The 22,987-nt window shown below is 40.8% G+C and overlaps 1 protein-coding gene across 1 annotated transcript in view; it reads left to right on the plus strand.

Moving 5' to 3' along the window:
* Positions 1 to 22,987, plus strand: part of LOC307188550 (spermatogenesis-associated protein 31D4-like) — a 203,155-nt gene that overhangs the window by 175,666 nt on the left and 4,502 nt on the right. Inside the window, exons 7-9 of the mRNA XM_079925823.1 lie at positions 21,312 to 21,468; positions 22,215 to 22,260; positions 22,837 to 22,897. Coding sequence (XP_079781949.1) covers positions 21,312 to 21,468; positions 22,215 to 22,260; positions 22,837 to 22,897 — 264 coding nt within the window. The remainder of the gene's footprint in view (positions 1 to 21,311; positions 21,469 to 22,214; positions 22,261 to 22,836; positions 22,898 to 22,987) is intronic.

Consider the following 22,987-nt stretch of genomic DNA (forward strand, 5'->3'; position numbering starts at 1 on the left):
TTGTTTTCAAAGTTTCAAAGAAAAATGTTCGCTTTGGGGGGCAGGAGGAGGAGAGGAAGCTAGGTACAGTAAATGTACTGTTTAATATTTTTCTTTTATCCCTAATTCCAAAAAGCCTGTCCAAAAAAACCAGGCTTTTCCAGTTTCCTAGCCATTTAACAAAAAACTTAATGTGTAACTAATGTGTAAAAAACTTGCTGCATGTGTAATACATGTAAATGTGAAGATAACATGCTGCAACATCTCATAAACTGTGTGCTGCTGGAGGGGAAGGACCACAGCTTCCTCTTCTTAATGCTCAGAGTCTGGCACAGTACCTGGAACATCATAATCCTCCAGTAAATGTTTGCTGAGTGAATTAATCTGCCATACATTCACTCCCAAGGTGATTTAGCTTATTGGGGTCATGGGGCAGATGTCCCTCATTGTATCACATGCACAAGACCTAAGGTTGCATCTTTTCTTTTTTTTTTTTTTTTGATACATTTATTTATTTATTATTTATTTTTGGCTGTGTTGGGTCTTCATTGCTGCTCACAGGCTTTCTCTAGTTAAGGCGAGTGCAGGCTACTCTTCATTGTGGTGTGTGGGCTTCTCATTGTGGTGGCTTCTCTTGTTGTGGAGCACAGACTGTAGGCGCACAGGCTTCAGCAGTTGTGGCACACAGGCTCAGTAGTTGTGGCTCACGGGCTCTAGAGCACAGGCTCAGTAGTTATGGTGCACGGGCTTAGTTGCTCTGTGGCATGTGGGATCTTCCTGGACCAGGGCTCAAACCTGTGTCCCCTGCATTGGCAGGCGGATTCTTAACCACTGCGCCACCAGGGAAGTCCCATAAGGTTGCATATTTTAGATGGGACCACAGTTTTTTTTGTGCAAGTGTATGAATGAATAGCTATATTGTCTAGATATTACCTCCAAACAAGTTCACAAGATCAAATACTCCCCACTTACATGTCAGTATGCTTGACAAAGGTACTGTCCTTTATATACAGTAATACTAGTTCAAAATTATAATTTTACAATGGAAATTTTTTGTTTATGATTGAAAACACATCATTTTTATCAGGTTTACTGGATATGGAGAGTAATTTTAACATTTATGGAGTGTCTGTTATGAACCAGGACTATGGTAAGCACTGTATATGCAATATCTCATTCAGTCATCACAACTTACCTATGAGGTAAGTAATTATTGTCACCACTTTACTGGGAAGAAAACTTACATTAGACAGATTAATTAATTAACCCATAAATTTGCAGAGCCAGGGTTCAGATAGTTGTTTTTCTAACTGCAAAATGATCTGCTGGTGAATCTCAAGCTTTAGTGTACTAAAAAACATCTAGGGGAGTTTGACAAAAATACAGATTCTTAGATCTTACTACTAGGGAACCAACAAGTCTAAGGTAGGCTCAAGTATCTATATCTTTAAGTATCACCCAGGTGACCTGGATGCAAGTGGCCCATGGACCACACTTTGAGAAGCACTGCTTTGTACTATGAGATGTCAGATACACAGTGTGAATTATTCTTTTTTATCTAATGTCTTTGATTTAACATAATTTTCCCCCTTGTGGCTGTCTAGTTTTTCCAGCATTATTTATTGTAATGGCCATTCTTTCCTCACTTCTTGTAGTTTCATTTTTATCATAAATCACGTGTCCATATATATGGGTTCTGAACATGACCCTCCTGTTTTATTTTTTTCTATATAATTCTTATCATCCATTGTAAACACTCTTTGAGAAATTACACTGTAGACCAAAGGGCAAGAAACATTGGAAAACCCCATGGATCTTTTTGTGAGTGGACATAATATCTGTAAAATTTAGAGATGGCCATTTGCAAAGCAATGCCCAGCATTTCCTGGAATCCTCATTTAAATGTATCTATTTGGTCTACCAAGTACAATTTCTAGTATTTTTAGAAATCTGTCTACAGTTCAGTAACAGTCAGGAATTACTCTTTTTTCCTCTCCATATTTGTAGCTCTCACTCCCCAAGACCTCTTTTACCAAATAAGCATTACAACATTTTGGGAAAGAAGTCATCTTTTTTAAAAAATTAAAATTTGTATGGAAACACAAAAGACCCCAAATAGCCAAAGCAATCCTGAGAAAGAAAAATGGAGCTGAAGTCAGGCTCCTTGACTTCAGACTATACTACAAAGCTACAGTCATCAAAACAGTATGGTGCTGGCACAAAAACAGATATATAGATAAATGGAACAGGATAGAAAGCCCAGAAATAAACTCATGTACCTATGGTCGATTAATCTACAACAAAGGAGACAAGACTATATAATGGAGAAAAGACAGTCTCTTTAAAAAATGGTGCTGGGAAAACTGGACAGCTACATGTAAAATAAAGAAATTAGGAGAATTCCCTGGCAGTCCAGTGGTTAGGACTCAGCACTTTCAGTCACAGGGCCTGGGTTTGATCCCTGGTCATGGAACTAAGATCCTGCAAGCCATGCCAAAGAAAGAAAGAAAGAAAGAGAGAGAGAGAGAGAGAGGGAGGGAGAGAGGGAGGGAGAGAGTGAGTGAGGGAGGAAGGAAGGAAGGAAGGAAGGAAGGAAGGAAGGAAGGAAATAAATTAGAACATTCTCTAACACCACACACAAAAATAAACTCAAAATGGATCAAAGACCTAAATGTAAGGCCGGACACTATAAAACTCTTAGAGGAAAACATAGTCAGAACACTCTTTTAGAACACTCTTTTACGTAAATCACAACAATATCTTTTTTGATCCACCTCCTAGAGCAATGAAAATAAAAATAAACAAATGGGACCTAACTTAAAAGCTTCTGCATGGCAAAGGAAACCATAAACAAAACAAAAAGACAGCCCACAGAATGGGAGAAAATATTTGCAAATGATGCAACTAACAAGGGATTGATCTCCAAAATTTACAAACAGCTCATGCAGCTCTATGTAAAACAAACAAACAAACAAACAACCCGACAAACAACCCAATTAAAAAATGGGCAGAAGATCTAAATAGACATTTCTCCAAAGAAGACATATAGATGGCCAAAAAGCACATGAAAAGATGCTCAACATCACTAATTATCAGAGAAATGCAAACCAAAACTACAGTGAGGTATCACCTCACACTGGTCAGAATGGCCATCACCAAAAGTCTGCAAACAGGGCCTTCCCTGGTAGCCCAGTGGTTAAGACTCCATGCTCCCAATGCAGGGGGCCTCTGTTCAATCCCTGATCAGGGAACTAGATCCCGCATGCTGCAGCTAAGAGCCTGCATGCCGCAACTAAAAGATCCTGCTCACTGCAACTAAAAGATCCCACATGCTGCAAGGAAGATCCCGCATGTGGCAACTAAAACTCAGCACAGCCAAATAAATATTTTTTTAAAAAGTCTACAAACAATAAATGCTGGAGAGGGTGTAGAGAAAAGGGAACCCTCTTGCACTGTTGGTGAGAATGTAAATTGGTACAGCCACTGTGGAGATCAGTGTGGAGGTTCCTTAAAATACAAAAAGTAGAACTACCACATCATCCAGCAATCCCACTCCTGGGCATATATCTGGAGAAAACCATAATTCAAAAAGATACACGCACTCCAGTGTTTACTGCAGCACTATTTACAATAGCCAAGACATGGAAGCAACCTAAATGTCCATCAACAGTGGAATGGATAAAGAAGATGTAGTACATATATACAATGGAATACTACTCAGTCATAAAAAAAGAACAAAATAATGCCATTTGCAGCAACATGTATGGACCTAGAGATTATCAAACTAAGTAAATCAGATAAAGACAAATATCATATATCCCTTATATGTGGAATCTAATTTAAAATGATATAAATAAACTTATTGACAAAACAGAAAAAGACTCACAAATTTCAAAAACAAACTTATGGTTACCAAAGGGGAAACATGGAGAGGAGGGACAAATTAGGAACTTGGGATTAACATACACGCACTACTATATATAAAATAGATAACCAGGGCTTCCCTGGTGGCACAGCGGTTGAGAGTCCGCCTGCTGATGCAGGGGACACGGGTTCGTGCCCTGGTCCGGGAAGATCCCACATGCCGTGGAGCGGCTGCGCCCGTGAGCCATGGCCGCTGAGCCTGTGCATCCGGAGCCTGTGCTCCGCGACGGGAGAGGCCACAGCAGTGAGAGGCCCGCGTACCACAAAAAAACCCACAAAAAACAAACAAACAAAAAAATAGATAACCAACAAGTTCCCTACAGGGAACTCTACTCAGTATTCTGTAACAACCTTTATGGGAAAAGAATCTGAAAAAGAATGCATATATGTATATGATAACTGAATCACTTTGCTGTACACCTGAAACTAACACAACATTGTAAATCAACTATGCTCCAATAAAAGTTTTTTAAAAATTAAAATTAAATATACATATGTTTTAATGTATCTGAAAACATACATTACATTTCTTGAATGATCAGCCCGTAATCCTCATTTTAAAAAGCTGAAAACTGTAAGGCAGCCATGATTATATTATCTGAAAACAAAGTAGCAGTCCTGTTTTGCCCCCAGCTACTTCTCTTTCTCTTCCCATCTATAACAATGTTACATGCTCTTCACTTCCCATTTAATCTTTAACCACTGTTATTTGCCCTCTGCCCTCACTACTCTAATTGGTCACCTTCAACTTTGTGTCTTCAAAAGTTATCTTTTATTAAGAACATCTTATTTTACATTCAAATGTCATTAGGAAAGAAAGATAAAATATAGACATAGTAGTATTTACCTCTCAGGTGTTCTGCTTTTGAACAAAATTTTCCCCCTCACGGCAGTTTTCTATTGCCTCAGATAGGGTGCCTATTGTAAATTTAGCTTCATTTAATTTGATTTATAAATGAGAAAAACAACAGATTTTACATATTTTCCCACTGAAACATAAGGCTTCCATTTAAATTTGATTTGATGCCAACATGTAATTTTGATATCCTGTCAAGCAAACTCTTAAAACCATCTTTTCTTTTTATAGTACTATATGATACAGGCTTAAAAGACAGCATTTATGATGAATTGAAGGTGAGGAAACTGAGGCATAGAGATATGAAATTATTTAGCTAAAACCATGAAGGAAATTGTATAAACAACCCAGATTCCACTGTATTGCTTTTCAATGAGTTCCAAGGTTCGAGGCAGTTACCCAGCTGGATCCCCAAGATGGGCAAAAGCTTCGCATTAGAAGTGGTTCAGGGGGCTTCCCTGGTGGCACAGTGGTTAAGAATCCGCCTGCCAATGCAGAGGACATGGGTTCGAGCCCTGGTCCGAGAGTCATGTACTACAATGTTCATTGCATCTGTATTTACAATAGCTAGGACATGGAAGCAACCTAAGTGTCCATCGACAGATGAAAGGATAAAGAAGATGTGGCACATACGTACAATGGAATATTACTCAGCCATAAAAAGAAATGAGTTATTTATAGTGAGGTGGATGGACCTAGAGTCTGTCATAGAGAGTGAAGTAAGTCAGAAAGAGAAAAACAAATACCATATGTTAACACATATATATGGAATGTAAAAAAAAAAAAAGTTCTGAAGAACCTAGGGGCAGGACAGGAATAAAGATGCAGATGTACAGAATGGACTTGAGGACAAAGGGAGTGGGAGGGCTAAGCTGGGATGAAGTGAGAGAGTGGCATGGACATATATACACTACCAAATGTAAAATAGATAGCTAGTGGAAAGCAGTCACATAGCACTGGGAGATCAGCTCGGTGCTTTGTGACCACCTAGAGGGGTGGGATAGGGAGGGTGGGAGGGAGTTGCAAGAGGGAGGAGATGTGGGGATATATGTATATGTATAGCTGATTCACTTTGTTATAAAGCAGAAACTAACACACCATTGTAAAGCAATTATACCCAATAAAGATGTTAAAAAAATAATTAAAAAAAAAAGAGAGACTTTGTTGAGATTTTGGGGTGAGGATGGGTTTTCCAGAATATTTCATGATGATTTGAAAAATTAGGAACTCTGTGCATGACAGGGGCACATTTCCACTGAACACGTTCTGTAAGACTCTTCTTATTTCCCTCTAGGGCTTTCTCCACTCTGCCCTGTAGATTTCTACAACATCATTTTCATATTTAGCAGTTGTTCCTCATTGAATGAATTATGACTACAGAAAATCTTGTATTAAAAATATTTTAAAATGAATAAAATCATTCTATTATTCAATATAACTGCTTTATTTCCTCACATATTCATAAGAAATGCCATAGATCTTACTGAGAGTTTTATTTTTTTATTTCTATTTTTAAAAATATATTTATTTATTTATTTTTGGCTGTGTTGGGTCTTCGTTGCTGTGTGCGGGCTTTCTCAAGTTGTGTTGAGCGGGAGCTACTCTTCGTTATGGTGCGTGGGCTGCTCATTGCAGTGGCTTCTCTTGTTGAGGAGCATGGGCTCTAGGGCATGCGAGCTTCAGTAGTTGCAGCCCATGGGCTCAGCAGTTGTGGCTCACGGGCTCTAGATCGCAGGCTCCGTAGTTGTGGCACACGGGCTTAGTTGCTCTGCAGCATGTGGGATCATCCCGGACCAGGGCTTGAACCCGTGTCTCCTGCGTTGGCAGGTGGATTCTTAACCACTGCACCACCAGGGAAGTCCCGTGAGAGTTTCAATAAATTAAAAAATTACCACCAAGGGATAAGGTTCTGATTATTCAAGTGACCACACTAACCGAAGACTGATCCCCACCCCCACCCCCGTTTTTTTTTTTTTAAACTCTTCCTCTGAGAGGTGCTCATCTCAGGTAAGACATCTAGTAGAGTCTAAGTCAGGGATCAGCAAATTAGAGGCCACACCTGACCAGTAGCCTTTTCCTGTAAATACGTTTTTATTAGAACATAGCCACACCCATCTATTTAAGTATTGTCTATGCTGCTTTTGTGCTTCAACAGCAGAGTTGAGTAGTTGCAACAGAAAATATATGGCCCACAGAGCTGAAAACATTCACTATCTGGTCTTCCATAAAACAAAGTTTGCCGACCCTGGTCTAAGATATGTTTCTCTATGTTCTTTGACTGTCATTAAGCTACGAGCTCCTTGAAAGCACAAACCAAATATGATTTTTCTTTGTCTCTTCAGTGCCTGTCACATTGTTGTGATGGAAGGAAGTGCTCAAATTCAGCATAAATGAAAGTAACCTAATCCACCTGTATAAATACTCATGCCACCCCGCTACTCCCAATCTTAAAGAATATGGGAAAGAACTATTGAAAACCAGGCATAGGATGATTTCCTATCAGGACAATTTTAGGTTGATTTTCAGGAAAATCTATATCAATCAGGCAAACTCAGATCTTGGTGTGCTGCAAAGGGTTGCTTCTTTTCTTATTCTAGCAATCCAGGGATGGGAAGGCAGGGATGTGAGGAAAGGACCAATGCAACTTTTCAGCCCCAAGAGAATTTTCGTACCTAGTGATTTCCCTAAATATTTATAAGGATGTCCCAGTGTCAGGTGCTGGGCAGCTTGGCCACGGAAAAGCTAAGTGGGCATGCTGGGGATATTTGTATTCCCCACTCACTCATTCCAGTAGGTAGATTCTGTTTTGATGTTTGGTATTATGCGAAAAAGCAGGTTTTGGGGAAGCAAATGTAGGTTGCTCTCTGTTCTCTTTCTCCCTTTGTTTGAATGCTCTTGGTTGACGTCCCTATATAGGTAAATCAGGGAAATGACTAGAAAGTATATTAGTTTTTTAAAAAAGTTCATAGATCTGATATCTTGTTTGAGTAGGCATTGGAAAGGGCTCAGGAAAATACTTCTGGTTAGTTTGCTTAATAATCACGCCAGAGAGCAAATAAGTTTATTACCAGTCTGACCCCTTCTCACACTTCTGCTGTTAGATATCACTAACAGATCACTGTGTTCTTTCAGAGAGCCTCAGAATCCTCCTTAACATGTTCCAAGAAGCTACCACCACTTAGTCAGAATTGGCATATGAGATGGAAACGTATTTTCCAAAGTTGGTTTTATATATGTCAGAATGTGAGAATCTGATTTCTTCCTTAGCTCCCCATGTGGTAATTGATCCAGGCCTTGAAGGTAGTAACTGGGGAGGCCTGCCAAACCAAAGCATTCTCAGCAGAGTACAGAGTGCAAACAAAGGTGTGAGGTGACCAGATGGAGTAAAGCAGAGTGTGCAGTGGAAAGTCACATGAAATGAATTTGGAACAGGAAGGAGAAGCCAGATTTAGGTGGACATTGGCATACAGGCCAAGACTCTTGAATGTGATTTGTAAAGTCAGTGTTCCCAAAGGATGGCCAAGGTTCTCCAGAGAAATAGAACCAATAGGATAGAGTGTACGAGTGTATACACACACACACACACACACACACACACACACACACAGACAGACAGATGGGGTGAGGATTTATTTTAAAGAATTAGCTCATGTGATTGTGGAAGCTGGCAAGTTCAAAAACTGCAGTGCAGGCCAGCAGACTAGAAATTCCGGCAGGAGTTGATGTTGAAGTCTTGAATCTGAAGGCAGTCTGGAGGCCGAATTCCTTCTTATTTGGAGGACCTCAGTCTTTTATCTCAAGTCTTTCAACTGATTGGATGTGGCCCACACACATTATGGAAAGCCATCAGCTTTACTCAGAGTCTTCTGATTTAAATGGTAATCACATCTTAAAAAACCACTATAACTGTAACATTGACTGATGTTTGGCAAACAGTGGGACACCATACCCTAGCCAAGTTGACATTAAAATTAATCATCACAGTCAGCATAGGTAATTTTCAATGGTAGACGTATTTGTGTTTTTAAATTTGTATTATACATTTAAATCTCATTTACATAAAACTTCTGATTTCATAGAAATTATTGGTTGGAACAAAGGTAAATGTATTTAAGTAAAACAGAGTTGATTTAACGAAAATTATTAAATAAATATTGGGTAGAGATGGCCTATGGATATGGTGAGTATGTGAAGGTTGTACTGAAATGACTGACATTAGAGAATGGTAAACAACAGAGAATTGCTATACTCCTGCAAGGAAATGTCATAAGGAAACGGGGTTTTAGGAATATTAATTCTGTTGCCCTGAACAAAGGCCACATATAGAAAAAAAATTCATCAACAAATAATAAATGTGGGGACTTCCCTTGTGGCACAGTGGTTAAAAATCTGCCTGCCAATGCAGGGCACACGGGTTCAAGCCCTGGTACAGGATAATCCCACATGCCGCAGAGCAGCTAAGCCCCTGCAGCACAGCTACTGAGCCTGCGCTCTAGAGCCTGTGAGCCACAACTACTGAGCCCACGTGCTGCAACTACTGAAGCCTGCACGCCTAGAGCCTGTGCTCTGCAACAAGAGAAGCCACCACAATGAGAAGCCCGTGTACCACAATGAAGAGTAGCCCCCACTCGCCGAAACTAGAGAAAAGCCCACACTCAGCAATGGAGACCCAACGCAGCCAAAGATAAACAAAATTTTTTTTTTTTTTTTTTTTGTGGTACGCGGGCCTCTCACTGTTGTGGCCTCTCCCGTTGCGGAGCACAGGCTCCGGACGCGCAGGCTCAGCGGCCATGGCTCACGGGCCCAGCCGCTCCGCGGCACGTGGGATCCTCCCGGACCGGGGCACGAACCCTTGTCCCCTGCATCGGCAGGCGGACTCTCAACCACTGCGCCACCAGGGAAGCCCTGTCTTATGATTTCTTAAAAGATTTTAAGCTTAGGAAGTCATCCTTGGTTTTAAATTCACAGATCTAATACCTTGTTTGAGTGGGCATTTGGAAAAGGATGTTTTAAAAATATTTAACTTTTTAATATATCTGGGATTTATTTTGTCATACACTATGAAAGATGGGTCTAAATTAATTTTATTTTCCTTAAATTCCTACCCAGTTATTCCTGCACAAGTTAATGAATAGTTCTTCCTTTCTGGTGATGTCACTTTTGTTTTCTATCAAATTCTTGTATGGAAAAAAATCAATTCTGGACTGTCTAGTGTGTGTTCTATATCTTTATATTTTTTCTTCTTTCTCTAGTGTCTTATTTTAATTATCATAGCCTTATTTTTTTTCACCATAGAGAGTTTATTTTCCATATAAAAGGGCAGAAGCTAACATGTGAGCAAAAGGGTAAAAAACGTGGCGCTCGTGTGGGAGACCATGACAGGTGACTTGAGGCTGAGGGTGGTGAAGGCTGGTCCAGGGGGAGAAGTGGAGGTTGTGATGAAGAGATGGGGTCAGATCCAGGCCCTGTCCTTCAGGCAGAGACCATGAGACATGTTGATGCCAAAATTTATGGGATATAGCAAAAGCAGTTTTAAAAGAGACTTCTCACAAAAACATGCTTACTGGTCTTGGAGAGTTTCCCAGAGAGGCATGGGGTGAGGGATGGTGACGACTGCAGCTCACCCTGGGGACAGAGTCAACTGGCGGCAGCCACCCTTGGAGCTCTCCCCACCATATGGACACTGGTGCTGGTGGGCACCACTCCTTTCAGCTCAGCTTTATGCTGTATTTAAATATCTAGTGTGGCTAGACCCATTCATATACTTCATTCAAAAATTTCTTTGATAAACTTACCAATTTTTTCTTCCTGAGAACATCAGAATCTAGTCAGATTCTCCAAATTTTCATATAATATTTATTGGACTTCTTGGAATATTTATTGGACTTTTGTATATCATTATGAGGGTTGTAATGAGTTTGTGTATTATTCATTTATGTATGAATTTACACCCATTTTCCATCAACTTTTGATGTTTGTGACGACAGAACGCAGATTAGAGTCAATGAATTAGTCTAAAATAGTAACAAAGACATTTTATCTCAGTTGCCACCTTCACTTGAGCAATTCATAGCCAAGTTAACTGTAATCCCCTTTCATGTTGGCACCTAAATGTCTGGTGGAGACGTAATCCAACAATCAAGGATCCAGTGACTGGCCTCAGGGAGCAGAATAAAAGACACAATGATAAACATTGTCAGTGAACGGATTTGGAAACACTTGAAGGGTAATTGACATTTCAACTTTTATTTTAACTTTCATTTTAATTCCTCAGTATTTCCAATGGAAACCCATGATCCCCTTCTGCAAGAATTTTCACCTTGGGTGTTTACAATTTTTTTCTCTTACTTCCTTTGCCCTCTTCATGCTTGTGGTATCTGTACAGCAAGTCTCCTGGCCCTAATTCTTAGTACTCTTGAAACTCTCCTGACAGCAGAAAGCAGTGATCAGACAGGTTGAATGATCCAATGGAAATTTAATCTGATCTCATTTTAGCTGTGTGTAAGAAGCAACCTGCTGTGAACTAGAATTGTAATGCTGGAAATTATCTGATTCCTACAGGCCTCTCTTCCTTCTCTGTCCTGGTGAATGACTGCTAAAGGAATTTAAAGCATGTAAAACATGATAAGCATTGATTTGTTGCCTTGGCCATTGAACTGGACATCTTGCCTTCTTGCAGGTAAAACTGAAGAGGAGTATCATAGATTCTAAATTTTATTTATAAGGGTGAAGGTTTTAAATGTACTCACTTAAGTTGCTTCTTGAGGCAGTAATGTCCTATTTCCTTTAAATTAGACTTCCAGCTTTGAACCCAGTTTATAAAGCAAAGCAAAATGAAACAACAACCTAGACAAAGAAACCTCTGTCAGTAGAACACTTCAGCTGCAAAGACTGATGACCTGAAGAATAGGGTTGACAAGATGCGATTGGTCAGTTCACTGCTCTGAAGGAGAGGCATCCTTTATTTGTGGCTGCCTAGGGAAGGCCAGTTACAATGCAGAAAAGCTAAGAAATGGTAGGAGAAAGTGGAGAAACAAACAGGAAAAGAGTGAAAAACTGGACATAAGAAAAAGGGAAGGTATAGAAGAAACAGCAACTTTTACAGTTGATTGTGCCACAGTTCAAGAAGAGTATAGCGACCACTGTTACATTGTTGGCCCCCCGTGATCTCCCAGTATTTGCCTCTGTGTAGTCCTCTTTCTTAGAACCTGAGTTGGGAGTGTGACTTATTTTAATTAACTGGAAGTGGCAGAGTGATGCTCTATTAGTTCTTGTTCTAAGCCTTAAGAAGTTCTCCTTTTGTTCTGTTCAGAGCCATGATCTGCTTTATAAGAATTCTGTTAGCCTGCTAGAGCTATGTAGACAGGCTGTCAGAAAAGCCACATAGGAGGGAGAGGCCCTGAGAGACAAGCCTGGCCATCCCAGTATCTCAGTCAAGCCCAGGCCCCTGCTGACCTGCCAGCTGGATGAATCCACGTGAGTAGCCATCAGTAAGATCAACAGAAGGATCACCCAGCCAAGCCCAACCCAGACTGCAGAATTATGAGCAAATAAAATGTTCATTGTTTTAAGCCACTCATTTTTGGGGTGGTTTATTATACAGCAAAATATAGCTCCTGGCCTGTTAAAATGAAGTCAGTGGTCAAGACCCAGTGACTCTACTCTCTGAGACAGTATTGTGTGGATTGAAGAAGCACGTCTGGGACAAAAGCAAGCTTGGTTCAAATCCTTACTTTTTCACTTTTTAGCTCTTATGGCCTTGGGCAAGTTATTTAATCTTTCTGGGGCTCAGTCTTGTTATCTGTGAAGTGAGAGAAATATTTCTTCTCTCACAAGACAGTTAAGAAATGAAATGAATGAAAGTTTGGGGAACATATTAAGTACCCACCAAATCTTATATTATTTGTTATATTCCATTTCCTTCCTGTCGTTCCTTCATCCCCTGAGGGGATACAAGTGATCCAAACTACATTAACTCTTTAGGGTAGCCCTGTGACCTGCTAAAGGCAGTTCTGTCATAGGTCAGTTTTGCACTGCGTATGTATATTTGACCAACAATTGTGTTTTTATGAAAAAGAGGGAAGCTCCTAAAATACAGGTGATGGATTTTTAAAATGATAGCAGGTTTGTGGGGCACTGCTGGAGACAATGCACATTTGTGTCCATGTCCCAGACCACCTACACCTGCTCCTCTGCAGTATCACAGCTGTTTATTAGACTAAGCTGGGGTCACCAAGGAATATTGAAGTTGCATTCAGCTTATTTTATTGCAGAAGGCATGAAGGCACATGCTGTATTTCCATTTGGTTTTCACAAAAAAGCATTACTCTCTCAATGGTTTGTGAAGTTCACTTAGGCAAAAATTGCAGATTTCGAGGTAGTACTGCATAAAATTTGGTGTTTGTTGAGTCCTTGTCTTCATACTGGAAAGAAGAAAGTCCTATATTGAGTGACTAAATTATGTGCAGACACCAAGAGAAAACACGCACACGCACACACACGAAAGAAAGGATTAAGGAAAAAATAAATAAACCTGCTCTGGCCTCAGTTTCCAATTTGTAAAATGAGAAAGCCAGACTAGAAGGTTCTCCAAGGTCACTTCCAGCTCTGAGTTTTAGCAGACATCTCAAATTCTGAGCATTTATTAGCTCTTTGTGAGATTAAAAACACAGGTTGCTCTCCAGCAAAACATTAATTGCAGAGCTTTCATTAGAAAAAAATCAAAACACTCTTTCAGATTATGCTTTTTTAATTTTAGTTTTAATTGTGTTTTTATTGTTTCCATATTATTTTAAAAGAGAGATGAAAGCTGCAATTTGACAAATTGCTACACCCGTTTCCTTGCCCTATAACTGCCCTAGCAAGTTAACTTAAAACAACTTTCTAAAATGTATTTTTAATGAGAAACTCAGACCCCTGAAATTTGTATAAAACATTTTTTTCCTTCAGACTTCGTATAGGGCTGTAGAGTTTCCGTACCTCAGTGCCAAGAGCATGGCAGAGGAATTTGGCTCAGCTTAGTAATTACCTTGTGTTAGTCTAGCTCGAAGTTGTTTTTCTCTTAATGGCTTAAGAGAGCCATTCAAATGCTTTGATTCTAGTAATAAAAGTTCTAATGGGCAAGGTAGGTGAATGCCCATGTAATGTGTAGCCTATTAAACTGGCCATATCCAAAGCTTATGCAGAGTAAGTTCTTACTAGGGACTTTGAAGAGGGCAGATCAACGTGGAAAAAAGCATGAGAAAATAAGAGAGCTAAAGTAAGTCTGGGAATGTGCTTCCTCTCTCCAACCAAGATCCCGATTATAGTGGACATTTATTTTTGCCTTCTTTCATGGCGAGGGGGAAAGAGCTCCCCAAAGTCTCCCTGTGTGCTTCCAGAATGTTGATTCACCCGCAAGCTTCACAGTGGACCATGTATATGAGACCACGGTTTCTCAGACTATCTGTGGTGAAGGACCAGTTTGCTTCATCTCCCACACCCCCATCCACTGTGGACTGGTACTTGTATAAAATCTGGTAAAAATGAATCACTGGAAAAATGACAGATGAACTATGACATACAAAATATAAGCCTCAGTTTTTATTATTAAATTTAATTACTCTCTCAAATTGCAGAACAAGTTTCTAACCATCCTCAGTTTCTATACTTACCTTTTTTTTTTTAACATCTTTATTGGAGTATAATTGCTTTACAATGGTGTGTTAGTTTCTGCTGTATAACAAAGTGAATCAGCTATACATATACATATATCCCCATATCTCCTCCCTCGTGCGTCTCCCTCCCACCCTCCCTATCCCAACCCTCTAGGTGGACACAAAGCACCGAGCTGATCTCCCTGTGCTATGCAGCTGCTTCCCACTAGCTATCTATTTTACATTTGGTCCATGCCACTCTCTCACTTCGTCCCAGCTTACCCTTCCCCCTCCCCGTGTCCTCAAGTCCATTCTCTGTGTCTTTATTCCTGTCCTGCCCCTAGGTTCTTCAGAACCATTTTTGTTTGTTTGTTTAGATTCCATATATATGTGTTAGCATATGGTATTTGTTTTTCTCTTTCTGACTTACTTCACTCTGTATGACAGACTCTAGGTCTATCCACCTCATTACAAATAGCTCAATTTCGTTTCTTTTTATGGCTGAGTAATATTCCATTGTCTATACTTATCTTGTTGCAGATGGTAACAAAAATGTGGAAACAGGCATTGGCCCACGGACCACAATTTGAGTAGCACTGACCTAGACTAGGCCAGTAGTATTCTCTGGTTCCTAGTAATTATTTCATGGGTGTTCTTATGACCTGAGCTGGTCCCAGTCACTTGAATGTTGGGACTTTGGTTGAGAAACTGGGACAACAATTCTGTTTTTCCTGGGTGGATGCCATCTTGGGACTATAAGAGAAGTGGCTTGAGAATGAGTCAACACCAAGAAAGCAGAACCAAGAGGTAGCAAGTCAGAAGCTGAATCTGCTCCTGTGTTGTAGAGAAATAGAAGCCAATAAATTAAAATTTTTGCTCAAGCTAGAATTCATTAGGTTTTCTATCATCTGCAAGAGAAAAAGTCCTATGTGATATAATTTGCATGTTTTCCCCTAACTCTCAGTCACCTTGCCAGTCATCTTCCCAAAACAGAGATCTGGGAATGCCATTCTTCTGGTTATGAAAACCTTAGCTTCCCACTGCCTTGGTCCCGAGTTCAGGCTTCTTAAATTGTCATTCAAAGTCATTCGCAGTTGAGTCCCCTTCTTTTTCAGCCTCATTTTTTTTGCTACTCTCATCCTCAGGCACATGCCCAGTGCTTTAGTGTGACCAGACATGCACTTTTATACATGTTATAGGTTTGCTCATGTTCACTTGGGCTGGATTGCACTTTCTCTTCCCACACCCTCTTCTGATTTTCTAAGAATAGGAACTTGAGAACATAAGGTGTTCATTACTTTTAAATGTTAAGCATTATGCATCACCATAATTCCTGCTGACTCAAGGGCTAATTTTGAGAGTGTTGGCAGGAGGGCAAATTGATGCACCCAGACATTTGACAAAAACTGCATTTAGACTCCAAAGCTTTCATTTCATAGGGAGTCTGGTATGGTTATATTACCAAAATCTCAGAAAACAACAAACTTAGACAAAGTGTGACTTTAAGTTATTGCAAAAATGAATAAGCAAGAAATGAAAACATATGTCTGCACCAAAATGTGTACACAGATGTTCATAGCAGCTTTATTCATAATAGCTGAAAGTGGAAACAAACCAAATGTTCAACAACTGATCAGTGTATAAACAAAATGTGGTATATCCATAAAATGAAATATTACTTGCCATGAAAAGAAGTGAAGTACTGATACCTGTTACAACATGGACTGACCTTGAAAACATTATGCTCAGTGAAAGAAGCCAGATATGAAAGGCCACATATTGTATAATTCCATTTATATGAATGTCTGGAATTGACAAATCTATAGAGAAAGTAGATTAGTGGTAACCTAGGGCTGGGGAGAGTGATGAGATTGAAGGGTGAAGGCTAGAGTGATGAAAATGTTCTCAAATTGATCGTAGTGATGGATGTACAACATTGTGAATATACTAAAAGTCATTTAACTGTACACTTTTAATGGGTGAATTATGTGGTATGTGAATTATGCCTCAACAACATGTTTTTTTTTTTAAAAAGTTTATAGGAGCTTTATTCATAAGTGCCAAAACTGGGAAGCAACAAGATGTCTAAGGTGAATGGGTAAATAAACTGTGGTACATCCAGACAACTGAATAGTATTCATTCAGCACTGAAAAAAATGAGCTATTAAGCCATGAAAATACATGCAGGAAACTTAAATGCATATTACTAAGTGAAAGAAGCCAATCTGAAAAGGCTACAACATACACACTGTATGACTTCAACTATATGACATTCTGGAAAAGGCAAAACACAGGAGACAGTAAAAATGATTGGTGGTTGCCAGGGGTTAGGGTGGAGGATGCGGTGAAGAGGCAGAGCACAGAGGATTTTCAGGGCAGTGAAACTGCTCTGTATGATACTACAATGGTAGATACATGCCACTATACACTTGTCTAAACTCATGTAAACTATGGGCTCTGGGTGATAATGCTGTGTCAATGTAGGTATGATTGTAACAAATGTCCCACTCTGGTGCTGGATTTTTTTTTTTTTATTTTCTCCCTCCCTCCCTTCCTCTCCCCTCCCCTCCCCTCCCCTCCCCTCCCCTCCCCTCTGTGTTGGGTCGTCTTTGCTGCGCGCAGGCTTTCTCTAGTTGCAGTGAGTGGGGGCTACCCTTCATTGCGGTGCATGGGCTTCTCATTGCAGTGGCTTCTCTTGTTGCAGAGCATGGGTTCTAGGTATGTGGGCTTCAGTAGTTGTGGCTTGTGGGCTCAGTAGTTGTGGCTCACAGGCTCTAGAGCACTGCCTCAGTAGTTGTGGTGCACAGGCTTAGCTGCTCCATGGCATGTAGGGTCTTCCTGGACCAGGGATCAAACCCATGTCCCCTGCATTGGCAGGCATAACCACTGAGCCACCAGGGAAGTCCTGGTGCTGGATGTTGATAGTGGGAGAGGTTGTGTGTGTGTGTGGAGGGGTGTTGGGGGGTCAGATGGCATATGGGAGCTCTGTGTTTTCTGCTCAGTTTTGCTGTGAACCTTAAACTGCTCTAAAAATTAAAGTCTAAAGAAAGAAGCAAAGGAGGATGAGGAGGAAGGGGGTGAAGAACAGGAAGAGGGCCAGGGCAAGGATGGAGAGGAGGAGGGGTGACCTCACAAGGCCCATCTCAGTGGGCACCACGTCTGAAAGTTGCCCTGCGTATCTCTCGTCTCCCTCCTGGCGGAAGAATTAATTGCTCCTTTATCTGTATTTTCATTGTGTTCTTATTCCTACTTCTTTTATAGTTCGTATCACTTTATTATAGTTGTTTGCAGGCCTTACTGAACTATGACCTGCCTGAGGGCAGAGGCAATGCCTTATTTTCTTGATATTTCTACTAGAAATACTACATGGTAGAGTTCAGTTGAAAGTGTGGTGTGTGTATGAATGAAGAACATCTTAAAGCGCCAGTGTTAAGTGCAGTTTTAAAGGATTCTGCTCTAGAATCTGTTGTTCTTCAGGCTTTTTGGTAACCTAAAAAAAGCTCCCTCTACGTGGCTCATCCTTGGGACCGTGGCCAGGATGTGAGCGAGAGCACTGAGGACATGTGACAATCCTAGACAAACGACTTATCCCTACTGAGTCTCCTCCAATAGGCAGCGTACTATTCTAGTAGAGCTGTTGGAAAATACTCTTCCTTGGGGATAATCTAACCATGTGCACGCTGAAATCTGGGACCAGACTTCTGTGTGGTGACGAAGGTCAACTGGGAAGATGTCATTGGGGGGAGAGGAGAAGATCTCATTCTACTGAAAGCCACCACTGCCACCTCAGGATGGCTGCCTGACATGCTCAGGTGAGAGCTTTATTACAAGGCTTTGGGGTTAGACATATGTAAAATGTGTGAAATGTGTTCCTGGGAGGGATGACATTTTAAACTTTTATTATTCATTTATACCTTACTGAGAGTCATATGTAATAGAGTTCTTGAAAGTAGGTTTTAAGAGGGCAATGGAGAAAACTCATCAAGATACTGGTGCTAAGAATGATAAGGAAAAGGTACCTAAGAGGTGATAGGATGCCAAAAATAGCTTTTCTTTACTTCCCAAATTTGGCATCATTTAATGGATAAAGTGAATATTCTCAATCACATAACCACTTTAATTTTAGTACCAGGGCATACTTTTTAAGAAGTCACTTATTTATATTGTTTAAAATAGTAGCATTGAGAATGTGGGGAATTTAGTAGTCAGGGCTCTACTACTTACTTGCTGAACGATCTAAGGAAGTTTCTTCCAGTCTCTGAGCTTCAGTTTTATTCACTGATAAAATGGGCACAATAATACCTGTACTGTTTACATCACAGGATGTTTGTGAAAATCCACTGAGATCGCTGAAAGCAAAATGTTTTACAAATTAGACAAATAAATTTATAATTGATGTTAGTCTAGGAAGGATAAGTGCTGTGAACTTCTCCTACTAAATACCAATGGAGTTTATTTGTGGCTGGTACAAAAAGCAAAAAAAAAAAAAAAAAAAGGAAAAAATGTGCCATACATTTAGTCCTTTGTTTCTTTAAATTTTGAAGGAGCTCTACCACGTTCTGAAAAGGAATCTTATTAACATTTTGGGAAAAGCCTTTTTATTGACACTTCTTGTAAGTTTTACACTCAAGGCACACACATGTATGTAAGGATATCTAGCCAACATGTGCCCTTTTAAAAGAGAAAAGCTCTTCTTTAACCATCTTCTCCAAGAATCGTTCATTTGTATCAGAAAATTGGAGAGGCATGCAGGGATACCTTCCTAAGGAGCATAAAATGTCTGAGCAGTTATCACCCATAGCATCTGTCCCTTCTCTGATCTGTTCCAGAGATCACTTGCCAATTCACAAATGCCATGGGGGACCTCTCCTGTGCCGTTATGTAACTCTTGACCTGTGTAGGGCTTTCCCCGAAAACTGCACCATGAGGTCCTTAAGGACAGAGGCTGTGACTTACAGGTACTTGTGTCTCCTAGTTTCCAGCAGTAAATATTTATTAAATGAAAACTTGGCTGAGGCTGCATATCAAGGTCAGGAGGAAGTGGTGCCTCTTGGCAGATTTTATCCTCAGTGTAGCTTACCTGTTCCTGCATAATTGAAAGAAGACTCTGTGGGTTTGAAGGCTGTCTAACCCTTTCACAGGAGATCGAGTAACTGTGCTAGGCCATGGGTGTCAAATAGAGGGCATCACAGTTTAAGAAAGACATGAGAAATTAGGAGACAGTTCAGAGAACAGCTATCATGAAGGTAAAGAGTTTAGAAAGGAAGATGTAGGAAGAGGGGAGGGAAATACTGGGATTATTTAAACCTGACAAGAGGAGCCTGAAAAAAAGCACGACAGGTAGTTGATTTTCAAACATTTATGGGGATGATTATATAGAGCTTCTCAACCTTTGTGGCAAGGCACACTTAAGAAAAGATTTACAGGGCCCACAAGGATAATCAGGTAAGGCTGCTCAAGACTTGATTGTTCTCTAAGGCTTTGACATTCCTAGGTCCCACCCTGCCACCAGAGGACTTAGCACAGCCTTTGGGTAGTGTTATGGACAGAATATTTGTGTCCCACCAAACTCATATGTTGAAACCCTAAGCCCAATATGATATCATAGTATTAGGAGATGGGGCCTTTGGGAGGTGATTAGGTCCTAACGGTGGAGCCTTCATGAATGGAATTAGTGCTCTTATAGAAGAGACCTCACAGAGCTCTCTCACCCACTTTTTCTGCAGGGTTGCTGGGAGAAGACAGCTGTTTACGAACCAGGAAGTAGGTCTCACCAGACACAGAATCTGCTGTTGCCTTCATTTCGGACTTCCCAGCCTCCAGAACTATGAGAAATAAGTGTTTGTTGTTTAAGCACCCAGTCTATGGTGTCTTGTTATGGCAGCCCAAACTGACGAGGTCAGGGATTTGTGCACATGTTAGAAAATTGATGTAGAGTGCAGGGCCTGTCTGTATTTTAGGTAGCGTAAGAAGAAGTAGGGTCAAAACGAAAGATGGAAGATTGGAATAAAATGAGAAAACACTTTATTCGTAGATTTGAAAATACCAGATTGGTTTGTCAAAGGTGTGTGTGTGTGTGTGTGTGTGTGTGTGTGTGTGTGTGTGTGTGTGTGTGTCTGTGTCGCATGTCCTAAAAGTCTTTATGCAGTTTAAGTTTCACTGACTTCAGAAAAATAAGTGCTACGGACTTATCCTCAAGATCTCGTTTAAGTTTAATTATTTACATTTATTTTATAGTAACTTTAGTTTTGTGAATGTTGAATAATGAATTATTCATTTTAATTATTTGAGTCAGCCCCTCTGACTGAAGATGGTAATGGCTGACTGCAACACAAAGCAAAATTCCCTATTCAACATTTAGAAAACAGGATAAAAGAACTTTTAAGTTCTTTATAACTGGGTTTGTGTAGTGAAAAGATTCTATAGGAAAGATGGATTTAAGGACGTATATGATCCTGAGTATAAATGTGTGGGTACAAGCAAAAATTCCAGACAGTATTTCAGACACTTAAGGCAGTGGAGTTGGTGAGACCCAAGTCAAGTTTCTATCAAACAGTAAAGGGGACCCAGGTAGTATCTGGGTTACAGATGGGACAAGCAGAAAATTTCATTACTGTAAATATATGAAACCATGAAAGGATGGAGTTGGAAAATAGGATGGCAGGGTAGGGCAGAGGGACCTGGAAGGCCCAGCAGGGGCGGAAAGGTCTGCTGGACTGGTGGGTGGGGGAGGGGCTGTGGACACACCCTCTCCATGTTGTCCCCTCCCCCACACTCAGAAACCCTTTGTGACTCTTCAGTGCTCTGTGATGCAGGCCTGGGACTGCACTCGCACTCTCAGTGCTCAGTGTGTTCAGGCAGTCTTGCGGTTCAGAAATGGGATTCAGAGAATGGAATGTTCTCTCATTTTTGAACAGCGTTATTGACCCATGTCTGAGCTGTGACTCAACATCCTTGGATATTTACCGAAACCTCATCGTCCTGTGCGAGTTGGTGTTGCTTCTTCTGTTGCTGTGGTACCTGGTGAGCTTGCCATTTTCACCTACCTTCCGTAAAACCAAAGACATCCGAAAGGTAAGCAGCCCTGGGTGAGCCCCCAACAGAGATTCTTTGTTGTTGTTTCCATTTCTATTCCCACATTTTAAAATGAGATTGGTTGGCTCAGAGAGACACCTAAGATGGGAAGTTCAAGGAGAGGATAGAACATCATCCTCCTAGGGAAAGAAGCCAGGCAGGGCTAGGGGTTCAGGGAGGACTAAGGCTTCCAGTTGAAGCCTGTGGCCCATCTGAGTGTTTGGAGATTCCAGGATAAAATCCCAAACAGCAATTTTGTGGCCCTAGGTTGGGTTACTTACAGAGTGTGGGATCTCTGCAGGAGAACAGAGTTCCCTAATGCTTGATCATGAGTACATTCTCACGTCAGGCATCACTCGACAAAGCCTTCCTTTGTGCTGGGCTGATCAGAGCAGCAATGCTGAGCCTCTGAGCAGAGGCTGGAGCCTGAGCTCCAGGATACAGGGTCCCATCTGAGGGACATGGACGTGACTGTTGGCCTCAGATGCTATGCCCTCCTTGGGCAGATGACTTCTGACTGAGAATATCAAGTGTGGATCTCATAGACAAAAGTCCTTCTTTGAGTTTGTCAAAGAAGAAAAAAATCGAAAGCATTTTAAGCCTTTAAAATTGATAAAAGGAAGGAACATAAAGTTCTATTAATTAAAATAGAGTCATATTATTCATGGGTAATGAATATCTGAGTTTCCTAGAGAGGAGTGAGAGAAATGAGCCCCAGCCCTTCATTCTTTTCTTTTTGTTCTCAGCGTCAGGGCAGAGCCAAGAGGAGAAGGAAAGGTGGAACACCGAAAGGTAAGGTTCTGCCTATCCCAGCTGAACTCTCCAAGGGTGACCCTTCCTGCCTTTTCCATGACATCCAAGGTCCCTGATCTCTGAGGATGTCAACTGCTAGATACAGTTTCTCTCAGAAACCAGAGTTCTCAGAGGAGAGGCTTGTGGGAGGGCAGTCAGAGCCTGAGACACTGCTCAGATTCCCTGCTCTGCTCATCGCTGGGCATGAACCAGTGATGGACCTGGGCAATGGGTGTTTCCCAATAGGTGGCCATGTGAGATGTCAAGAGTCAGAACTTCTGTGTCCTGACTTTGTAAAAGTCCTTTGACTTCCTGGATGATCAGATCCCTCTCTAAGGCAACACTGATCTCTGGGCTTCACATGGTGGTTTTGAGCATCACATGAGATAAAATGCATGTGAAAGTACTTTACAAGAAGCAACATACACATGTTAATATCATTGACCATTTGACCTCATCTACTAATTCTTGGGTCTTTCAGAGTCTAAGACCCCAAGGGTTTCCCGTAAGGGGACTCCTTTATTATACCTATGCTTCTACCTTCATTACATATAACCCACTCTCCTGGTTTCTCAGGTTGGAGATGTCACCAGACAGAAATAGAGGAGAAAACGAAGCTGATTTCTATTCTGAAAAGGTGACTAACTAGTCTTTCCCCTTCTTTCCTGATCCCTCCTTAGCATGTTCTATGCAATTCCAGGGATTCAGTGCAACCTGCTGTAGTCAT

This window comes from Stenella coeruleoalba (genome assembly GCF_951394435.1).
Source record: "Stenella coeruleoalba genome assembly, chromosome: 7".
NCBI lineage: Eukaryota > Metazoa > Chordata > Mammalia > Artiodactyla > Delphinidae > Stenella > Stenella coeruleoalba.